The sequence below is a fragment of the Camelus bactrianus genome, chromosome 4 (genome assembly GCF_048773025.1).
Source record: "Camelus bactrianus isolate YW-2024 breed Bactrian camel chromosome 4, ASM4877302v1, whole genome shotgun sequence".
In the NCBI taxonomy this organism is placed as follows: Eukaryota; Metazoa; Chordata; class Mammalia; order Artiodactyla; family Camelidae; genus Camelus; species Camelus bactrianus.
Window position 1 is genome coordinate 49,885,854 of NC_133542.1, and position 17,478 is coordinate 49,903,331.

Below are 17,478 nucleotides of genomic sequence, written 5' to 3' on the forward strand. Positions count from 1 at the left end.
TTCACCAGGTGTTCTCCAGTGCCTGGCTGAGGAAAGGCACATACTTTGTGCTCAGGAAATACTTGCTGAGTGAATGAACAAATAAAGCTCTCATCCAAGAAGCACAATTAAAGAGACATGAACTTGTTAATGCAATAGGCCAAGAGAGAGAAATATGTGTCAAGAGATTTGAAAATTAAAGGAAAGTTCAGGCCAAGGCAAGGACCACCTACAATTCAGAATTAGTTGCACGTAACATTCGTTGGGCTCTCCTTGTATACCAGGCACTATGCATAGGCTTTCAAATCCTTTGTTTTATTTAATTCCCACAGCATTCTTTGGAGGTAGCAATTAAAATCCCTGTTTTATAGATAAGGAAAAGGAAATTCAGAAAGATTAAAAGAGTGCCCAAGGCCCCCCTGCAAAGTGGTGCTAACTGGAAGTTCCAGGACGCCTTTTATGAGAAAAGAATGGGATAATGATGGACATGATATAAACTATCAGGACAGATTTAGAAATAGCCTTCTACAGCCCCACTGTTAAAAGCAGAGAACATGACACAAAATAAGAGCTTTTTTCTTTTAACTTTAGGCTGTTTTTCAGTTTGTGATTGACTTCTGGCGCTTGCAGGGACTTGGTGTTTTTAGAGTCTGCACAATGGAATTGTAGTGTCTAGCCTCAGGCCTTATCAGTTTTTGACATTTAAGAAAATGAAAGAGAAATCCTGGTGAAGGAGCACTGAAGGGAGCAGTCTCATGTTCACCACAGAGAGATGGGGCACTGGGCTCCACCTCCACCATCCACAAGTGCTTGCTCCTCCTCGGGTCCCGTCCCAAGGTGAGCCAGCAACTGCTTCTAGCAGTGAGAAAGCAGACACCGTACTCTGAGCATCCTCAGGGCTGATGCTCACCGTCTTGTTCTTGAGAGTGTCTGGGCAGGTTCCACAGCACCACACTGAGTTTTGAACGCTGCCCCCTGGCTGTCTGGTGCCTGTGTGTTATGATGTTATCCCACTGGACAGACTGAACAGACCTATTTAATATATCTCTATCTCCCACCCACCATGGCTTTCTCTTGTAGGTCGAACACTGCTGAAGATAAGTTTGTATTCTGCAATGGACTTGTCCTGCATCGACTACAGTGCCTTCGTGGATTTGGGGAGTGGCTCGACTCCATTAAAGACTTTTCCTTAAGTTTGCAGAGCCTGAACCTTGATATCCAAGCCTTAGCCTGCCTGTCAGCACTGAGCATGATCACAGGTAAGCACCACCCTGCTGTGACCCCAAGTGACTGTGTCCCCCCCCCCTTTCCTGGTTTCACATGGATTCTGGCTTTGGCCGTCACACACACCAGAAAATTAGGAAAATGACTGCTGTTTTTCAGAAATCTGCTAAGTTTACCCTAGTTTCAACCAAGAGACATATATCTGCACTTACTGTCAGGAACTTCCAGGAAAAAGGGTTCCTCGTCTATTTGGTTATTGTCCACAAACCCAATACATGACAGTCTAAATTTCCAGTTTCCACAGGAGCTCTGTGGACTGTTGGACTAGCTGTTTCAGGGTCATTTTTACAGGGAGGTTTGAAGGAAGATTACCTTAACCAGCCTGTCCCTGTGGGGCGGAAAGGCGAGTCATTCCCTCTCCCCAGTCCTTGGCTAATAACCCAGAGTAAACCCAAAGCACTACACACACCTAAAACACACCTTTATTTATTTACAACTTTATTTAGCAACTTTGATTGACAGAGGACTGAGGAAAATTAGTATAAAGCAAAAATGGTTCTACTCAACAATTTTTAAGGGTTAAGAACCAGAAGCCTTAAACATATTCAACTTCTATATTACTCTTTTTTCCCCCTAGATGTCTCCCTCTCTATCTTTTGGGAGATAAAGAATTTCAAGACAGAATGAAAGAGAAAGGAAGAAAGAGGAAGGCATAGTGGGTGAGAGAGGGGACACTGTCTCCCTGTGGCTGCTTCGGGCCCCAGGCCCCAGCTCCCCTTTGCTCCTTCACACTTTCAGAGTTTCCTGTGCTGTCTCATCCTTCTTGATCAGACTGGGGCAGTGAGGCAGTGACAGTAGGTAGAGGCTCCAGAAAGGCTAGCCAGACCCAGGGTTCACCTCCCACCCTTTTCATGGGACCCAAGCACAGGCTAGGCTGCTGGACTGAGGATTGGGTTTCAGATTCTTGATATACTCTTGGCTGCGGAAAACAAGTTTCTCAGGCAGGTGATGAGTTTCACAGAGGACCAAAAGCATCCTGTGGTGCAGATGGGCCCTTCTTTCTGATGCATCAGAAATGTGCATTGTTTATATGCACCTTCTTGGGATATCTCCTGTTGGCTAAAGTGAGATGTGTAGGAGTATCTTAAGAGGCGAGGCTGGTTCATCACTGAACAGTTTACTTGAAGGCCAAGAAGAGTAAAGGCATGTACTGTGGGAGGAATCAGACACTAGCATGTTCCCTCAGTGTTCCAAGTGGAACCTGACTCCTCCTGGTCTTTGGTCCTGGATGAGAAACTCCCTTCTTTTGATGGGGGCTGCCAGAGACTTCCAAGGGAGCCAATAACAAAACAAAAACAAACTGCAGTCTCCAAGAGTGTGGACTTGATTTAGAGGGCTTTCGAATGGCATTCATAAGGGAGAACCTGAAGAAAATAAGCAGGTTTAAGGCACAAGCATATTACTGCAGCACAATTGGAATGAAATTGGTTCAAAGGCTAACTTTTAACTTAAACTCTTCAGTTCAATTTCAAAACCATTCGGATTTTCCTAGGAGAGTTACATTTTCAAAACTAGAAAGTATGATATTTAGTTAATTTTAAAAAACATACAAAAACTAGAGCCAGCCTTTGCTTTCAGTAAATAAAGCCAGCACGTTGCGACGTCTCTGTGGAGATGAGTGTTGCATGTAGTTAATCACCAAGTGTTCCCTGATCTAGGCGCTCTGCTGCATGTCAGTGGGTTTTCAGAGATGGTAACAGGCATCCCTGGAGGAGATAGAACATGCAAACGAATCCATGTGATACAGGGTGTTGAGTGCTGTGGTGGGTGTGGGAGTGGGTAGAGTGCTGAGGGACCCCTCTGGGGGTGGTCTTCTCAAAAGAGGTAACATGAGCTGGTTCTTGACAAAAGCATAGGATGTCTCCTGGCTAAAATAGATGGAGTGAGAATTCTAGACATAAATAAAAATTTGCTAAAACCATTGAAAATATGGTTATGGTAAGTTTCAGAAAGGAAATGTCTGAAAAAAAAAATAGAGTGAGGGGGAAATGAGACTGTTGTGATAGGTTAGGGTGGGGCAGGGCATGAAGAACCTTTCACACTTAGGTGAGAAGGTTAGAGTTTATCTTTAGAGCCATTAGGATCCACAGAAAGTTTTAACCAGACAAGCATCATGGGCAGGCTTGCATTTTAGGAAGATCTACCCTGATACCTGGTTTTGAGAACAGATTTTCGCAGGAAAGAGACTAAAAGGGAAAAGGCCAGTCCAGGTGTGAGAGGCGTATCTCAAGAGAAGGTCTTTGAGGCCTATGTCTTGTTTGTTTTACCCTTTCAGTAAAAGTCACGGTAGATGGGTGCCACGCAGTCCCAGCCGGGAGAGATTGACATTTCAGTGCAGAGAGGACAGAACAGGAATCAGGAGAAGGTGGTGTTAGCCCTGAATCTGCCTCCAGTTTGCTGTGTGTCCAGCAGTTATAGCTGCTCAGCCGCTGCCCATTTATCTAAAGCCTTGCTCAGAGAAGGGGCAGTTTGGCGAGGCAGAAATTGCATAGGTTTTGGAGACCAGCACCTCCAGGTTTAAACCTGGGGCCCTGCATTTAATAAGTAACATTTATTGAGAAATGCATTTCATTCCTCTGAACTTCAGTTTCCCTATCTGTAAAATGGCAGTAATAACATCTATCCCATCAGGTGACATTAGCATTACAGAAAACCAGATTTGCAATGCAGCCAAACTAGATTCAGAACAGGCACTCTATCCACCTATGTTCCATTGTGGAGGGATGGTGACAGGGATTCCCTCAAATTGGCACATACCTGCCCCTTCCTCAAGCCCTAGGCAGTCCAAAATCAAACTCAGAGACATAAGGAAACAAGTGGTGGCCTTAGACGGCAGTGTGTTTGACAGATATCTCCTTGGATGCTTGAGAGAGGCTCGAAGAAGGACAATGATATTGAAGGAATCCAGCTGCACTCAGCGGGCACTTACAGTGGGCCCAGTCCTCGGTGGGGTGGTTCTTATTCCTGCGCTCAGTCCTACAGCCTGTGCACAACTGGTTGTTACAGGTGCTGTGATTGCAACACCCAAGGAAAAAAAAAGCCCTTCTTCTCTCATTTCTGGATCTCATGGAACTCTCTTTGTGATGTGCTGGTTGGGAGGGGGTTTGAAATATGTGAAAGCATCAGGAAATGGCAGAAAAGGCAGTTCTGGGGCAATAGCAGTGCATATTGTTGTGGATATTAATTTTCATTTGAATATGGGCTCCCGTGAAGTCTTGACTTCTGAATAAGCATCATTGATCAGAAAGGGTGATTGTGGAATATCAGTTGGGCTATTGGCATCGGAAAATTCATCCCCAAATTGCTCCTAAACCACTCGAACTCATGAAAAGGAAATGAGGTCTTAGAAATTTACCCAGTCTTGCTTCCAGGAAAGTCATTAAGAATCTGGACAGTATTGGTAGTTTGCACAAACTTGGCTTTTTTTTTTTTTTTTTTCTAATTTTTTAAATTTTTTTTTCCTTCCTCTGCCTCTTTCTATGTGCGCTCGTGAAAAACTAGGTGGTGAGGTGGGGCAGGAAATGGTTTCTTTCAGATCACTCTCCTTTCTCACAGTAAAAGGGAGTTCCCCACAGTTATAGTTGCCATGTGTTTTTAGGTCCCCAGTTCATCTACCCTAATCATTACCTTTTGCTGGTGCCACATTCCTGACGTAGGAATGATGGAAATGCTTTGCTTCTGATGGAATACCAATGAGCTGATATCTAGGTGCAGTTAGTTATGTTTAATAAATAAGAAGCCCCTCAAATAGAAGGTTAGTGGGGAATTACCATTTTATAAGTATCCATTCTTTAAATAAATATTGAGGCCCTAACACATTGGGGCAGGATGATAGCCTCTAGGGATGCAGGCATGAGCTGTGTGAATTCTTCTGTCAGAAAGTGTATAATATTCTAGGGAGTCATATATGATGATGATGTCATGAACTCAGTGTATGATGGTGAGCCCTCAGGTCCCTAAAGGTGTAGATTTAGTGCAGGGGAAGTCCAGATTACTGCGAGCACTTTGTGGGTGAAGAAACATGGAGGTACTGGTCATAAGTGGCTTCCCAAGGAGGTGGCATCAAGAAATGAGGCCACTTAGAGGAAGGGCATTCCAGGCCAAGGACACAGCATAGCAAGGGTATGGCAGTGGAACATTTCAGCACATTTTGAGGAAAAGCACATATGGTGGAGTTACATGATACATGTTTATAATCGTATGTATAATCTCAGTGGAAACAACAGAAAATTAAAAGAGTGCAAGCTATTACCCTTGATGAATGTGGGTCCTAGAGAGAGCCTGAGAGAGAAGACATGAATCCACTGTGGGTCACAGCTCCCTGCTTCTGGTGGTGAGAGCTGAGAACATGTCCTGCACCTTTGGGAAATTTAAAGAATTTTCAGGGAAAAAATTGATTGTATGTAATATTAATCTTATGGCCTAGGATTTTCACCTAACCTTGGAATAAAATGCATTTCCCATATAGTAAAAAGGGAAATAAGATTGAAAGGCAGTGTGGGACCAGATAGTGGTGGGAATCTTGAGTGCCCAAATGCCATTTTATAAAACATTACACTAAAAGAACGTTCCCCGTGGCTTTCTTTTCCTTACTCATGTCTTCTACCAGGTAGAAAGTGACTCCTTTCTTTTCTCTGTAGTCTTTTTCCTGGTTTTACTGGGACACAGATTCTAAGATTGAGGAGGAGGAAAGCCAGCAGAACCAGGGGCAGGAAGCAATAAAACAATGACATGGCAGGACCCGGCAGGTGACTGATCCTGCCACAGCCTCCACCACCTGTCTTCCCAGAGCACTCTTGGTCACTCTCAGTGGTTACCTGGTTACCCTGTTTTTATGTCATATATAGCCATCAGCTACATTGCAAGGAAAACCCAAAACTTGGCAGGGCAATATTGCTTTCTAAAAAGGTAGGAGAGAAGGGTTGTAGTGGGATTTGGAGTTTGGAGAACTGAGTTCAAGTCTTCACTCTGCTGCTTCCTAGCTGTGCAATCTTGGGCAAGTTCCTTATCCTCTCTGAATCTCAGTTTTCTTGTTTTTCACAGGAATGATGAAATCTACTTGTAGGTGCCTTGTAAAGATTAAATGAGCTAATGTGTACTTTGCAGAGAAAAAATACTAGACAAACGTTCATTATTATGATCCTAAATGGTAGTTTTACTTCCAGAAAGAGCTAGCTGTTCTAAGAATTCATAAAAATGTTCATGAATCCCTGCAATTGTTTGTACACATCACATTAATTTCTTTGTGTCTTTCTTTTCCAACTAGACTCAGGGTTTCTTAAGAGCAGGGAGAGCCTTATTCATCTTTACAGTTACTTTAGCATTGAAAGGTGTCTGGCAGTAGGCAAATATTGGTTGAACGAGTGGGTTAATTATGAATAGCGAAAAGGCTCCCAGATTAGGAAAATTTGAATTATTTCTTTTTAGTTCACCACCTCGTTATTAGAAAATAGTCTGAATTCCTGAGAACGACCTTATATCAATTCAGATTGGCTCTGTAGTATTTACTGAGCATTTGCTATGTGCCAGGCGTGAAATCCCTTATCCTCAAAGAGCTTTTGGTTCCACTGGGGAGACAGACACCTGCACTAATAAATCAAAGATAGAAGATTGAAAAGGACTATTACAGCCTGAGTACGGGTTGCTGCCCGACTTGTGGCTTCCTGATCAGTGTGGGCCCAGTGTCTCTGGGACTGCCTATCTGTAAAGGATGTTATTACTACATGAGAAGTAGCGGTGAGATGACTTCCCAGAGAAAGAAGTGGAGCTCTGAACAGGAAGTCCTGTTTGTTAGTTGGTGTTTGAGTTACACACACATCTCTCCCCAGGAGCCCCCTTCTCCTTCCTCTTTGGCTGGACCTGCATTATTGCTGTTGCTGGGCTGGCCTGCGCCAAGACCTGCTCAAAAACAAAAGAGGTTGCTTTTTCTTCTTGGAGCTTCTGATGGTACCACCACCCCTTTCTTCATCCCCTGCTCCTTGCCATGAGGAAGATGATTTGGCGTGTCTTGTGTGGGCCTAAGAGGCAGACCTGGAAACTGTAGAAAGGCAAAATTTAGCTCAACATAAGAAAAACCTTTTAATAGACAGAACTATTTTGAAATTAGAAAAAGCACTCATGAGAGATGAGTTTCCTGCCTTGGGGAGTGAGATTTACAAAGAGACTAAATGACACCAGGTGCAGACTGAGTCAAGCGTCTTTTGGGGTCTGGGATTGACTATAACAGAGCTTCTTCAGTTTTCACATGCACGCAAATCACTGGACATCTTGTTAAATTGCAGGCTCTGATCAGGTAGGTCTTGGGCAAGGCCTGAGAGTCTGCATTTCTAACAAGCTCCCAGTTGATGTTGATGCTGCTGATCCAGGGACCACACCTGAGTAGCAAGGGATGAGGGACTCTGTCAGTAATTAGGATCCCATGAAACTAATAATAGCTCCCATTTAAAAATACTCAGTGCCAGGCACTGTGCCCAGGCCTCCATGTGTGTTGTTTAATATTCTTTAGTAAATAGATTTAGAAGTACCTGAGATGGATTCAGCAGAGATGGGAAGTAGAGAGACCAGTCAAAAGCTATTCACACAATCTGAGTAACAGATACTGAAAACCTGGTCCAGAGGCAGTGAGACTGAGAGAAGACAGAGGCAAGGAACATTGCAGAAAGAATAACAAAGTTCTTGCGGTGGATTAAATATGATGAGCCAGGGGAGAAGGAATTGCTAGTCATGATTGTGAGAGTGATGGGGAGGATTGCGGAATTATTAATAGGCCAACTCAGGAGTGGCTAATTTGAAGGGAAAGCTAATGAGTTGAGTTTGGGATATAGAGGCTACTTGCTAATATTTATTAAAGACTTACTATATATGAGCCATTGTACCAAATACTGCACGTGTTGTAATTCGTTCAATTCTCACAATTTATAAGGCAGTTCCCGTGGGTTTCCATAGTGTAGTGGTTATCACATTCGCCTGACACAAGGCAGTTCTCATATTAGCCTTGTTTCACAAATGCAGAAACAGACCGAAAGTCACCCAGCTAATAAGTGATAAAGTGAGGCTTTACATCCAGGAAATCTGGGTTCCAAAACTTCCAATGTGGCAGGTTTTCGAGTTTGTTGAGTTCTTTACTGTTGACGGCTTCTTAGTAATGCCAATGTATATATTTATTCTGAGCAACCCACCTGTTTAGTATTCATTTAATCATATTTTACAGGTCCTTGATCCTCCATTAACATATTCACTTAACAGATATTTATTGGGTGATATCTATGCAGTGAGTAGGCTTGGTGCTGAGGAGACAGTGGTGAGCAAACCCAGTCCATGGCCCCGTGGGGCTGAGGCAGGCAGTAGTCACAGCCTGTTTTATCCTTCAAAGGGGAAAGATAGAGTGCCATAGGAGAATACGATCTAGACTGGCTGTAAAAAGGGACGCTTCCTTGAAGAAATAGTTGATCTGCAATCAGAAGGATGAATAGATCTTACCCAGGTGAAGAGCAAAACGTGAGCACAGATTTATTTGTAGCTATTTAGAGAGCTTTATTATTTCACTCAGTCAGTCCCTCCCCCTCTCTCCCCCTTCTTTCTCTTTCCTTCCCTCTCCCTCTCTCACTCCCTCCTCTCTCTCCTCCTCCTCCCTACCTCCCTTCCTCTCTCTCTTAGCAGAGATGTCTGTGGCACAGATAGCCATATGCACAGTAATCCAGCAATGTCTTTAGATACAAGCACCATGCTGGTTAAAAGTGTTATCTGTTGTCTCTTTGCTTTGTTCACTTCTCCAACCCCAGTGGCTATAACACTGCTTGGCACAGAATAGGTACTCAAATATTTGTTGAAAGAAGTTAATTAATCAATTAGCTAATTAGGTACACAGAAAGTAGGAGGGGGTTATAGGGAGGCTGAGTTCATCTCAGGATGAAGAGGAACATTCTAGCAATATTCAAGGCAACCAAATATAATAGAAATATGTCTGGATTTGGAGTGAAAGAAATTAGCCATTTGCTAGTTTTGACCATAGACAAATCACTTAGCTCTCTGTACCTTAGCCTCCTTATTCATTAAATAAGATCATCTTTGTCCTGCCTAATTCAAGGGGTTAGTATGAGGGCTCAACAAAATAATCTAAGTAAAACAGTGTAATATAAGGTACTATTAAATATTTTTTTAACCAGGGTGAAATAGTGAACTCCCAGTCCAGCTGGTGCTGTGCACTCTTTTTCTGATACCTTGTAGTAGAGATTCTCATCTTGGGGAGAAAGTTTGAACTAAATGATTCAAATTCTTTCCAGTTCATATATTCTATGGTTATGACACATAAATCCATTATGTAACCATTTCTATAAGTTGTATTTTAAAGTTTTGGATGCATAAAGCCGAGTTAAAATACTGAAGTATTGGATAAAAATGATGTAGATCAAAATGCAAGAAATACTGAGAAGCTTGTTTTGTTTAATGGTGGACAAAGATCTTAAACTGAATCTGTGTATAATTCCGTAGGAAGGGGGGAAATCCAAATGTCCGATTTCCCCCATAATTTCTGAACTCTCTGTTTATCAGCTTTGCAGCTTTGTTTACCAAGCTACAAGAAGAAAGGGGGTCCCTTGACCTAAAATGTCAGTGATTGGGGTTTTAAGGAATTTCAAATTACTAGGAAGGTCCCAGACACTTAGTGACTCCCTGGTGATTTAAAGATCTTGCTGGCTGCTGGCAGTAGTTTGCATGGAGACTGAATTTTATCTCAGCTTGTTTGAAAGAGTAAAGAAGCCACAAATCCAGGAGCTGTTCAAAACAACAAAGAAGGTGCCTTTGGCTTCTAACAGGAGTGTCTCTGAATTCCTCAAGGAATTCCAGGCCTAGGGTTGATCCAGCTGGCAGGAGGTATTGATCTCCACTTGAATTCACTGAATAAATAATGGTTGCCATAGTTATCGAGCAGTCACAACTGGTTGGAGAGCAGGGAAAACTCCAAGGCACCTTCTGCGACTTTGGCCATGAGAAAGTCTGGTTACAAGGTTCCATAATCAACCCCCTCCTGAAATCCAGTCCACACATTGCTCAGTTTCTTTATCCTGATAATGAATATGGGATCTTGACTATAATGCAAGACATGAGGCGCTGAAAGGAAGGGAAAGCTTAAATCAATGGATTGGTGTTTTATTCTGGGAAGAGCATCTCTGCCTGGGTTATGAAGCTAATTTGATATATTTCAGTATTTAATAGAATTTACTATCAGTAGGATGACTGACTGCATTACAGCAACCAGAGGGCTTCACAAAGGACTAAATCCCAGTTTGTTCTATTTTAACCTTGTTTATTACACCAATAGCATTAACCTGGATATTTTAAAAGAAAGGAAAGGAGTTATCTCACAATCTCATGAATATTTTCACTTTCCTGTTTCCTCTCATCCTTCTCCACATGCATGAATAATTTTTGCATAGATGTAATCACAGCTTAGATACCATGTTTATAGTCTATTCTTTATTTAATGTGGTATTATATATTTTTTCCATGTCATTTCATAGCCTATTTGTCCTTTTTGATGTCTACAGAATCTTCCATTATGAGGACATACCATTTTTCACTTAACAGTTCTCCTATTCTTCTTCCCTTTATCTTTTCCCATTTTTAAAAACTTTAATGTACCCCAAATGTCTTCATGCATACAGGGTTATTCTTCTTTTGAATGTTTCCTTCAGATAAATTCCCAAGGGTGGGATTACTTGATCAGAGGCTATGAACATTTTGTAGCTATTGAAATTTACTGCCAAATTTGCAGTCTGCTTTTTTGCTTTTGAGAGGAAAATAAAACTTTAGGCAGAGCACTGTTGCTGTTGAAGTTCACTCTTGGGTACTTCTTCTGAAACTGAAACAAGGGAACTATGTACTTAATAAAGATAAGCCATAGAGGACAGGTTTGCACCTGGGCTGAATAGCTAATAGTTTCCTGGGGAAAAGCAGAATCCTGCACTGCAAAGCTTGGGAGTAAGTGGACTTTATGGCCTTTGACTCTGCAGTTGCCAGCCATTTGCCATGCATAGGTATGGTCTTAGGTGCTGACTGTACCATGACGTACACAGTGCAGAACACTTCCCTGTAGCATCATCTTAACTGAGCCTCACAATAACCCTCGAAGGTGGGTTTTATTATAATCACACTTTTTCTTTTAATTTATTTTATAATATGTAAGAAACACAGAAATGAATGGAGAAGACTACAACAAAGACTGTGTATATGCCACCCTGTAGTCCCCATTTTCCTGGGAGGACATTGAAACAGAACAATTAGGTCACATGGTTAGTATATAACAGAACCAAAACTGGAACCTGAATCTCTCTGACTCCACAAGTCCTGTCACTTTTTCTCTGTATTGTGTTGCACTGAGATGAGATGCTTGCAAGTTACAACCCACTGAGATGCTGCTGGCAATTTTCATGGTTGTACTTTAATATAATTATAAACATATATAAATATACATCAGAGCTGGAAGTGACCTTAGAGGTCATCAAATCCTTTCCATATGGGCCCTAGAGAAGAAGGCACTCACCCAAGTCGTACACAACCAGCCAAGCCAGGGAAGATGCAGATCGCCTTGTTCCTGGGCCTCCTTTTATTTAGGGCAAGAGAAAGAAAAAAAAGTCTGGATAGTTGCTTCATTTTTTCCCAATGACTTTTGGAATTAACCTTTCTAACAAAAATATTCCCAACTAAAAAAAAATTAAAAATTGAAAACTAATACTTAATTTCCCACTGGATAGATGTCATCTATTTCTCAAGAATTATTACTTTACATGTAAATATGCTGAGAGATGAAAACTTTGACTGAGATAACAGAGGCCAAGCTCATCTCTCAGGAAAGAGTCTCTGATATCTACATGCTGAGGGAGAGCAAATTGGTCTGTACTGGGCATCAGGCTCCTTTCTCTTTACAAGGAGATGCAACTGTGGTCTGGAGCAAGAGGACAGAATCTGCCTCAGAAGACTGGGTTCAAATCCCAGCTTTTAGCAGCTGTGTGACTGTGGGGATATTTTTTAACCTTATATGCAAAATAAGGGATCATAATATTTAATATGAGGATAATTTTATATATTATTTTATAAAATATGAGATACCTGTATTCATGCTTTGCCGCATTACAAAATGCTTGCACCGCCTCCTTCTGGGCCTCCTCCCTCTCTTTAACTTTTCCATCTCCACAGCAGGGGGACGTGTATTTTGTACAGAGTGTCTGGTGTGGATAAATGGGTGTTTCAAGGGGCAGGGGGGAAAGGACAAGGAAAAGAAAATCTCGATTCTTCTCAATGCTGATTAGCATGAAAACACAAGAAGGCACTTTGTATCCATATCCGGTCTTGTGGGGCAGCCTTTGCAAATGGAACTTACAGCCCCCCACCACCACCAAGCGAGTGTCTGTCAAGATGGACCATTAATTCATTTGCCTGGATGTGTTTCCATGTCACTCTGAAAAAGAGTTCCTTCCTGACCAGGCTTTCGTCAGACCTCAGTCAGATGATGCGTGCAAAATAATAACCACCCCGCCATTCAATCAGTGTCTCCCTGTGCCGGGAATTGTGTGCGTCGTCTGTGTTATTCACCCAAGCTGGTCCTCCCAGAAGCCCTGGATTGGGTACGATTATTGTCTTCATTTTATAAGGAAACTGGGGCTCAGTGAGTAAGTGACAGGGCTGAGAGTCAACCCCTGGTGCTATTTAAATACCCAAGGCCATGAACTACCTCTGAGAGGGAGGGCACTTTGACTGTAAAATGCCATCCCAACTGGCAGAACAGGACACAGGCCTTTATTCAGGATTCAAAGTTTTTTAGGATGTAACTGCCTCCTCAGTTTGCCATTTTCTACCCCTCTGCAGAACGACATGGGTTAAAAGAACCAAAGAGAGTGGAGGAGCTATGCAACAAGATCACGAGCAGCTTAAAAGAACACCAGAGCAAGGGACAGGCCTTGGAGCCCGCCGAGCCCAAGGTCCTGCGTGCTCTGGTAGAACTGCGCAAGATCTGCACCCTGGGCCTCCAGCGCATCTTCTACCTGAAGCTGGAAGACTTGGTGTCTCCACCCTCCATTATTGACAAGCTCTTCCTGGACACCCTGCCTTTCTGAGCAGGAGCAGCCTGAGCAGGGAGCTGCCTGGTTATCAGCTAGCAGCCGCTTGCTAAGCAGCCAGAGGGATGGGTCTGGACACCTACCATTTTCTGCCCTTCCTTAAGAGAAAAAGCAGCTCCTGTAGAAAAGAAAGACTTTTTTTTTTTTTCTGGCACTTTTCTTTACAACTGAAAGCCAGAAAACTTGCAGAGTATTGTGTTGGGGTTGTGTTTTATATTTAGGCTTTGGGGTTAGGGCGGGAGGCGGGGTATATAGTTCATGAGGGTTTTCTAAGAAATTGCTAACAGAGCACTTTTGGACGATGCTATCCCAGCAGGAATAAAAAGGATAATATAACTGTTTTTAAAACTCTTTCTGGGGAATACAATTATAGTTGGTTTGTATTTAAAAACAAGAACAGCCAAGGGCTGTTCGCCAGGGTAGGATGTGTCTTGAGATTGATCCCTTTAGAATACATTTTTTGTATCAAGGGTACGTATGTGGTGCAAACAAAGCAGAAATTCCCTCTTATTTTCTTTCTTCCTTTATTTTGTTTTAACAAACAGTGAAAGATGGAGGATTACCTATAAATCAGACATAGCAAAATGATAATGGCTGTTCGCTTCCATATGCAAGTGCAATTTTTAAAGTGCTGTCTTACTAAGTCTTGTTTATTAACTCTCCTTTATTTTATATGGAAATAAAAAGGAGGCAGTCATGTTAACAAATGCACATGCTAATTTTCCTAGCAGAGGCTTTGTCCACCTGCCCTATGGAACCCTTCTGAGGTATGGTCCATCCAAGATTTTGGGCCATTCTTGATGGATCCAGATCCCTGCCCTGACTGTCCAACTGTACTGAAGGGGGCTCAGGTTATGAGATGGATTGCGTATAGCATTTTTTTGTTGTTTTCTATAAATCCAGCCAGAATTCCCTAAACTTTCTTCAATTATAGCAACTGACTGACACATTCATTCAGAAGCCCCAGGAGCATTCAGTAAGTTAACATGCAAATAATTAGGAATGGATCATACAGGGTAAGCACCAGGGATAATAAGGTTTTTTGAATATATATCATTTAATTTTTTATCTGTTAAAGAGACAATTTTGGAGAGCAAGCAAGTCTTATTTAAAAAAATAGTATGAATGTGAATACTAGAAAGGATTAGTGGGCTGCGTTTCAACATTCCGTGTTCGTACTCCCTTTTGTATGTTTATACTGTTGATGCCATATTATTATGAGATGATTTGTTGCATAGTGTCCTTATTTGTATAAACATTTGTATGCACGTTATATTGTAATAGCTTTGCCTGTATTTATTGCAAGACCACCAGCTCCTAGAAGCTGAGTTACAGAGTACTTAAATGGGGTGTTCACAGTGAACTTGGATACACCAATTAGAAACTCAATAAGCAAATATATATATAAATATAGCAGGTTACATATATATATTTATAATGTGTCTTTTTATTAACCATTTGTACCATAAGTGTTACTTCCCATGCTGTTATTTTATGGTTCATTTGCAGTGACTTTTAAGGCAGTACTGTTTAGCACTTTGATATTAAAACTTTGCTTATGTTTTGCTAAATTCAAATAATGTTTGAAGATTTTTAGGTCTAAAAGTCTTTATATTATATACTCTGTATCAAGTCAAAATATCTCTGGCCATTTTGCTAAGAAACAAACTTTGAATGTCAGACTGATGTTATAGTAGTTTTTGTTAGCTTTAAATCATTTTTGCTTCAGTCTTTTTAAAGGACAAATAACAAAACTATGCTGTTTATATTGTCATTAAATTATACAATCAAACAAATGCCAAATGAATTGCCTAATTGCTGCAAAGGATAACCCAGATAGAAAATCATATGTTTTTTTCCAAGAGTCATTCTTATTTGATCATGTATTATGTTTCTGTGAGCTTTTATGAAAGATTATTATTTTTATATCAAGATGATAGGATCTGGAATGTTAGGATCTTGGAATGTTAGACTTACAAGCGGCCTGACTTGTCAACTAGTCCATCTCCCCTGAAATTCATAGAGGAGAAAACTGGGACCCAGCAAGGGATAAAGAGTTACCCAAGGTCAAACAGCTGGTAACAGAATCAAGACTAGGACCTAATTCTCCTTTCCATAGTCTCTTTACTCTTACTGCATCTATGGGAAAACAGGCTTTTAAAAATAACCACTAATATTCACATTTTACCAAGAATAAAGTAGTACTTTTCCAATAATTTTTGAGCTTATATGCAAACATAATAAACATTATTAGATACCAGGAAAGCTCACATTTCATACAAACTAGCTTCAGACCAAATTCAAATTGAATTTGAATAAATTAGAAATACTGTGCATACATAACCCTTTTGTGCAGTTAGTCTTGGAACATTAATCCTTTTTGTTTTGTTTTGTTTTGTTTTGTTTTGTTTTGTTTTGTTTTTTGTCATGTCTGTAAAGGAAAAACAAAACAAAACAAAAATACAGAGCCCTAGAGGAATGCTGTCACTTTTTATTTTTACACTCATCAGATTTAAGGAAAAAGACTTTTTAGCCGATATTGATTTGTTGGAAGAAATGAAGAAGGTTTTTAGTTATAGGTCCAGACACTAGTGCCGAAAGTAAAGATTATAGCCAGTGTTCTGTCTTCCATAGTTATTACAACTGTGAGAGCCCCCCCAAGTCATCTATCAGTTCAACTCTCTTTTTTGTCTTATTGTTGACACACAAGTTTATACAGAGTGGATGACCAATCTAGCTCAGAAGAGGACAGCAAGAATTAAAGCAGGTGATTCTTCCGTTGTGGGAGAGCTCTCTCAGTGCGAACATGCCTTCTGTGGGCGGAAATCAGGAATCCACCAGCTGTTTATGGAGAGTGCCTTGCTTTTATTTCAGACAGCAGAGTTTTCCAAAGTTTCTCTGCTCTTCTAACAGCATTGCTCTTTAGTGTGTGTTAACCTGTGTTTGAAAGAAATGCTCTTGTACATTAACAGTGTAAATTTAAATGATTAAATTAAATTACATTTTATCAATGGCTACTGGTGTGTTGAATAAGCATGCTTCATTTAACAGTATTTTCTTAATCATTTATATAATAGCATTTGCTGTGAACTCTTAAACATATCCCAAATGGATTTTTTAAAAGGCCTACTAATGCTGAAAAATTAATAGGCATTCTGAATTGGAAATATATTAAACCTCACTGAGAAGAAGGACATTCTAAATTCAATACCCATTTATTGACTACTTCCCGCGGGCAAAGTGCAGTTGGGTGCTTTGGGAAGACACAAGCAGGCACAGTGAATGGAGCTGTTTTTCTTTCAACTGCATGTAACTTAAGTGGAGCTCACAATTTGTTGCCTGCAAGTATCATTTAGGGGTATGAAGGATCTGTTTCTAGATCAAGATGTTGGGCTATCAGTTGTTTGTGAACCAGAATTTAGAAGAATAATAGTTAAAGTTCTCAAAGATTGGTGCCCTCTGCCTTCTTGTAGAAACCATTACTTCTACATTGCTTGGAAACCTCTCTGTGGGCAATGCAAATGCAACTTTATTCAACTCTGCCCCAAACATCATATATTCCGAGTTAGTGCATATATGGTTTTTTGTGTGAGTTTTTTGCTCAAAAATATAAATGTGGGAGCTCTCATGATTTACTTCATTAGTTCATGCATAAAGTATTTTCTGTGACATCTAAGTGCCGTGTGTGGTCCAGAAGCCAAACCTTCCTTCCTGCTTCTTGCCAGTACCTTCAATTCCTCAACTGTGAAATGTGGTTAGTAAGAAAAGAAAGAGAGATTTAGTGGAGCACCATCTTGCACACAAACTCAGATATAAGTGCTTGGCCCAAAGGAAAAAAAGAGAGAGGAGTGGGGCAGGGAAGCTCTTCCTTGGGGACTTTAGGGACAAAAGTCTGGTTTGAATGGGGAGGGAGGCAAGGAAGTTCAGGTCTAAATAAGGGAAATATGCCTGTGGTTGAATTTCTGTAAGTTAAATGCACAAATGCAGCTAACTGTTGACATTTTTTTAAATTGTGGTAAAATATACATAAAACTTACCATTTTAACCATTTTTATGTGATGTTAAGAACATTGATACTGTTGTATAACCAACCTCCAGAACA

General features: G+C 40.9%; 1 protein-coding gene across 4 annotated transcripts in view; it reads left to right on the forward strand.

Annotated features, from left to right (window-relative positions):
- Nucleotides 1-16,389, forward strand: part of NR4A3 (nuclear receptor subfamily 4 group A member 3) — a 39,053-nt gene extending 22,664 nt beyond the window's left edge. For all 4 annotated transcript variants that reach the window (XM_074361902.1, XM_074361899.1, XM_074361900.1 and 1 more), the window contains 2 exons: nt 1,060-1,238; nt 13,126-16,389. In XM_074361902.1, coding sequence (XP_074218003.1) covers nt 1,060-1,238; nt 13,126-13,373 — 427 coding nt within the window. In that variant the 3' untranslated portion in view covers nt 13,374-16,389. The remainder of the gene's footprint in view (nt 1-1,059; nt 1,239-13,125) is intronic.
- Nucleotides 16,390-17,478: the final 1,089 nt, after the last annotated feature.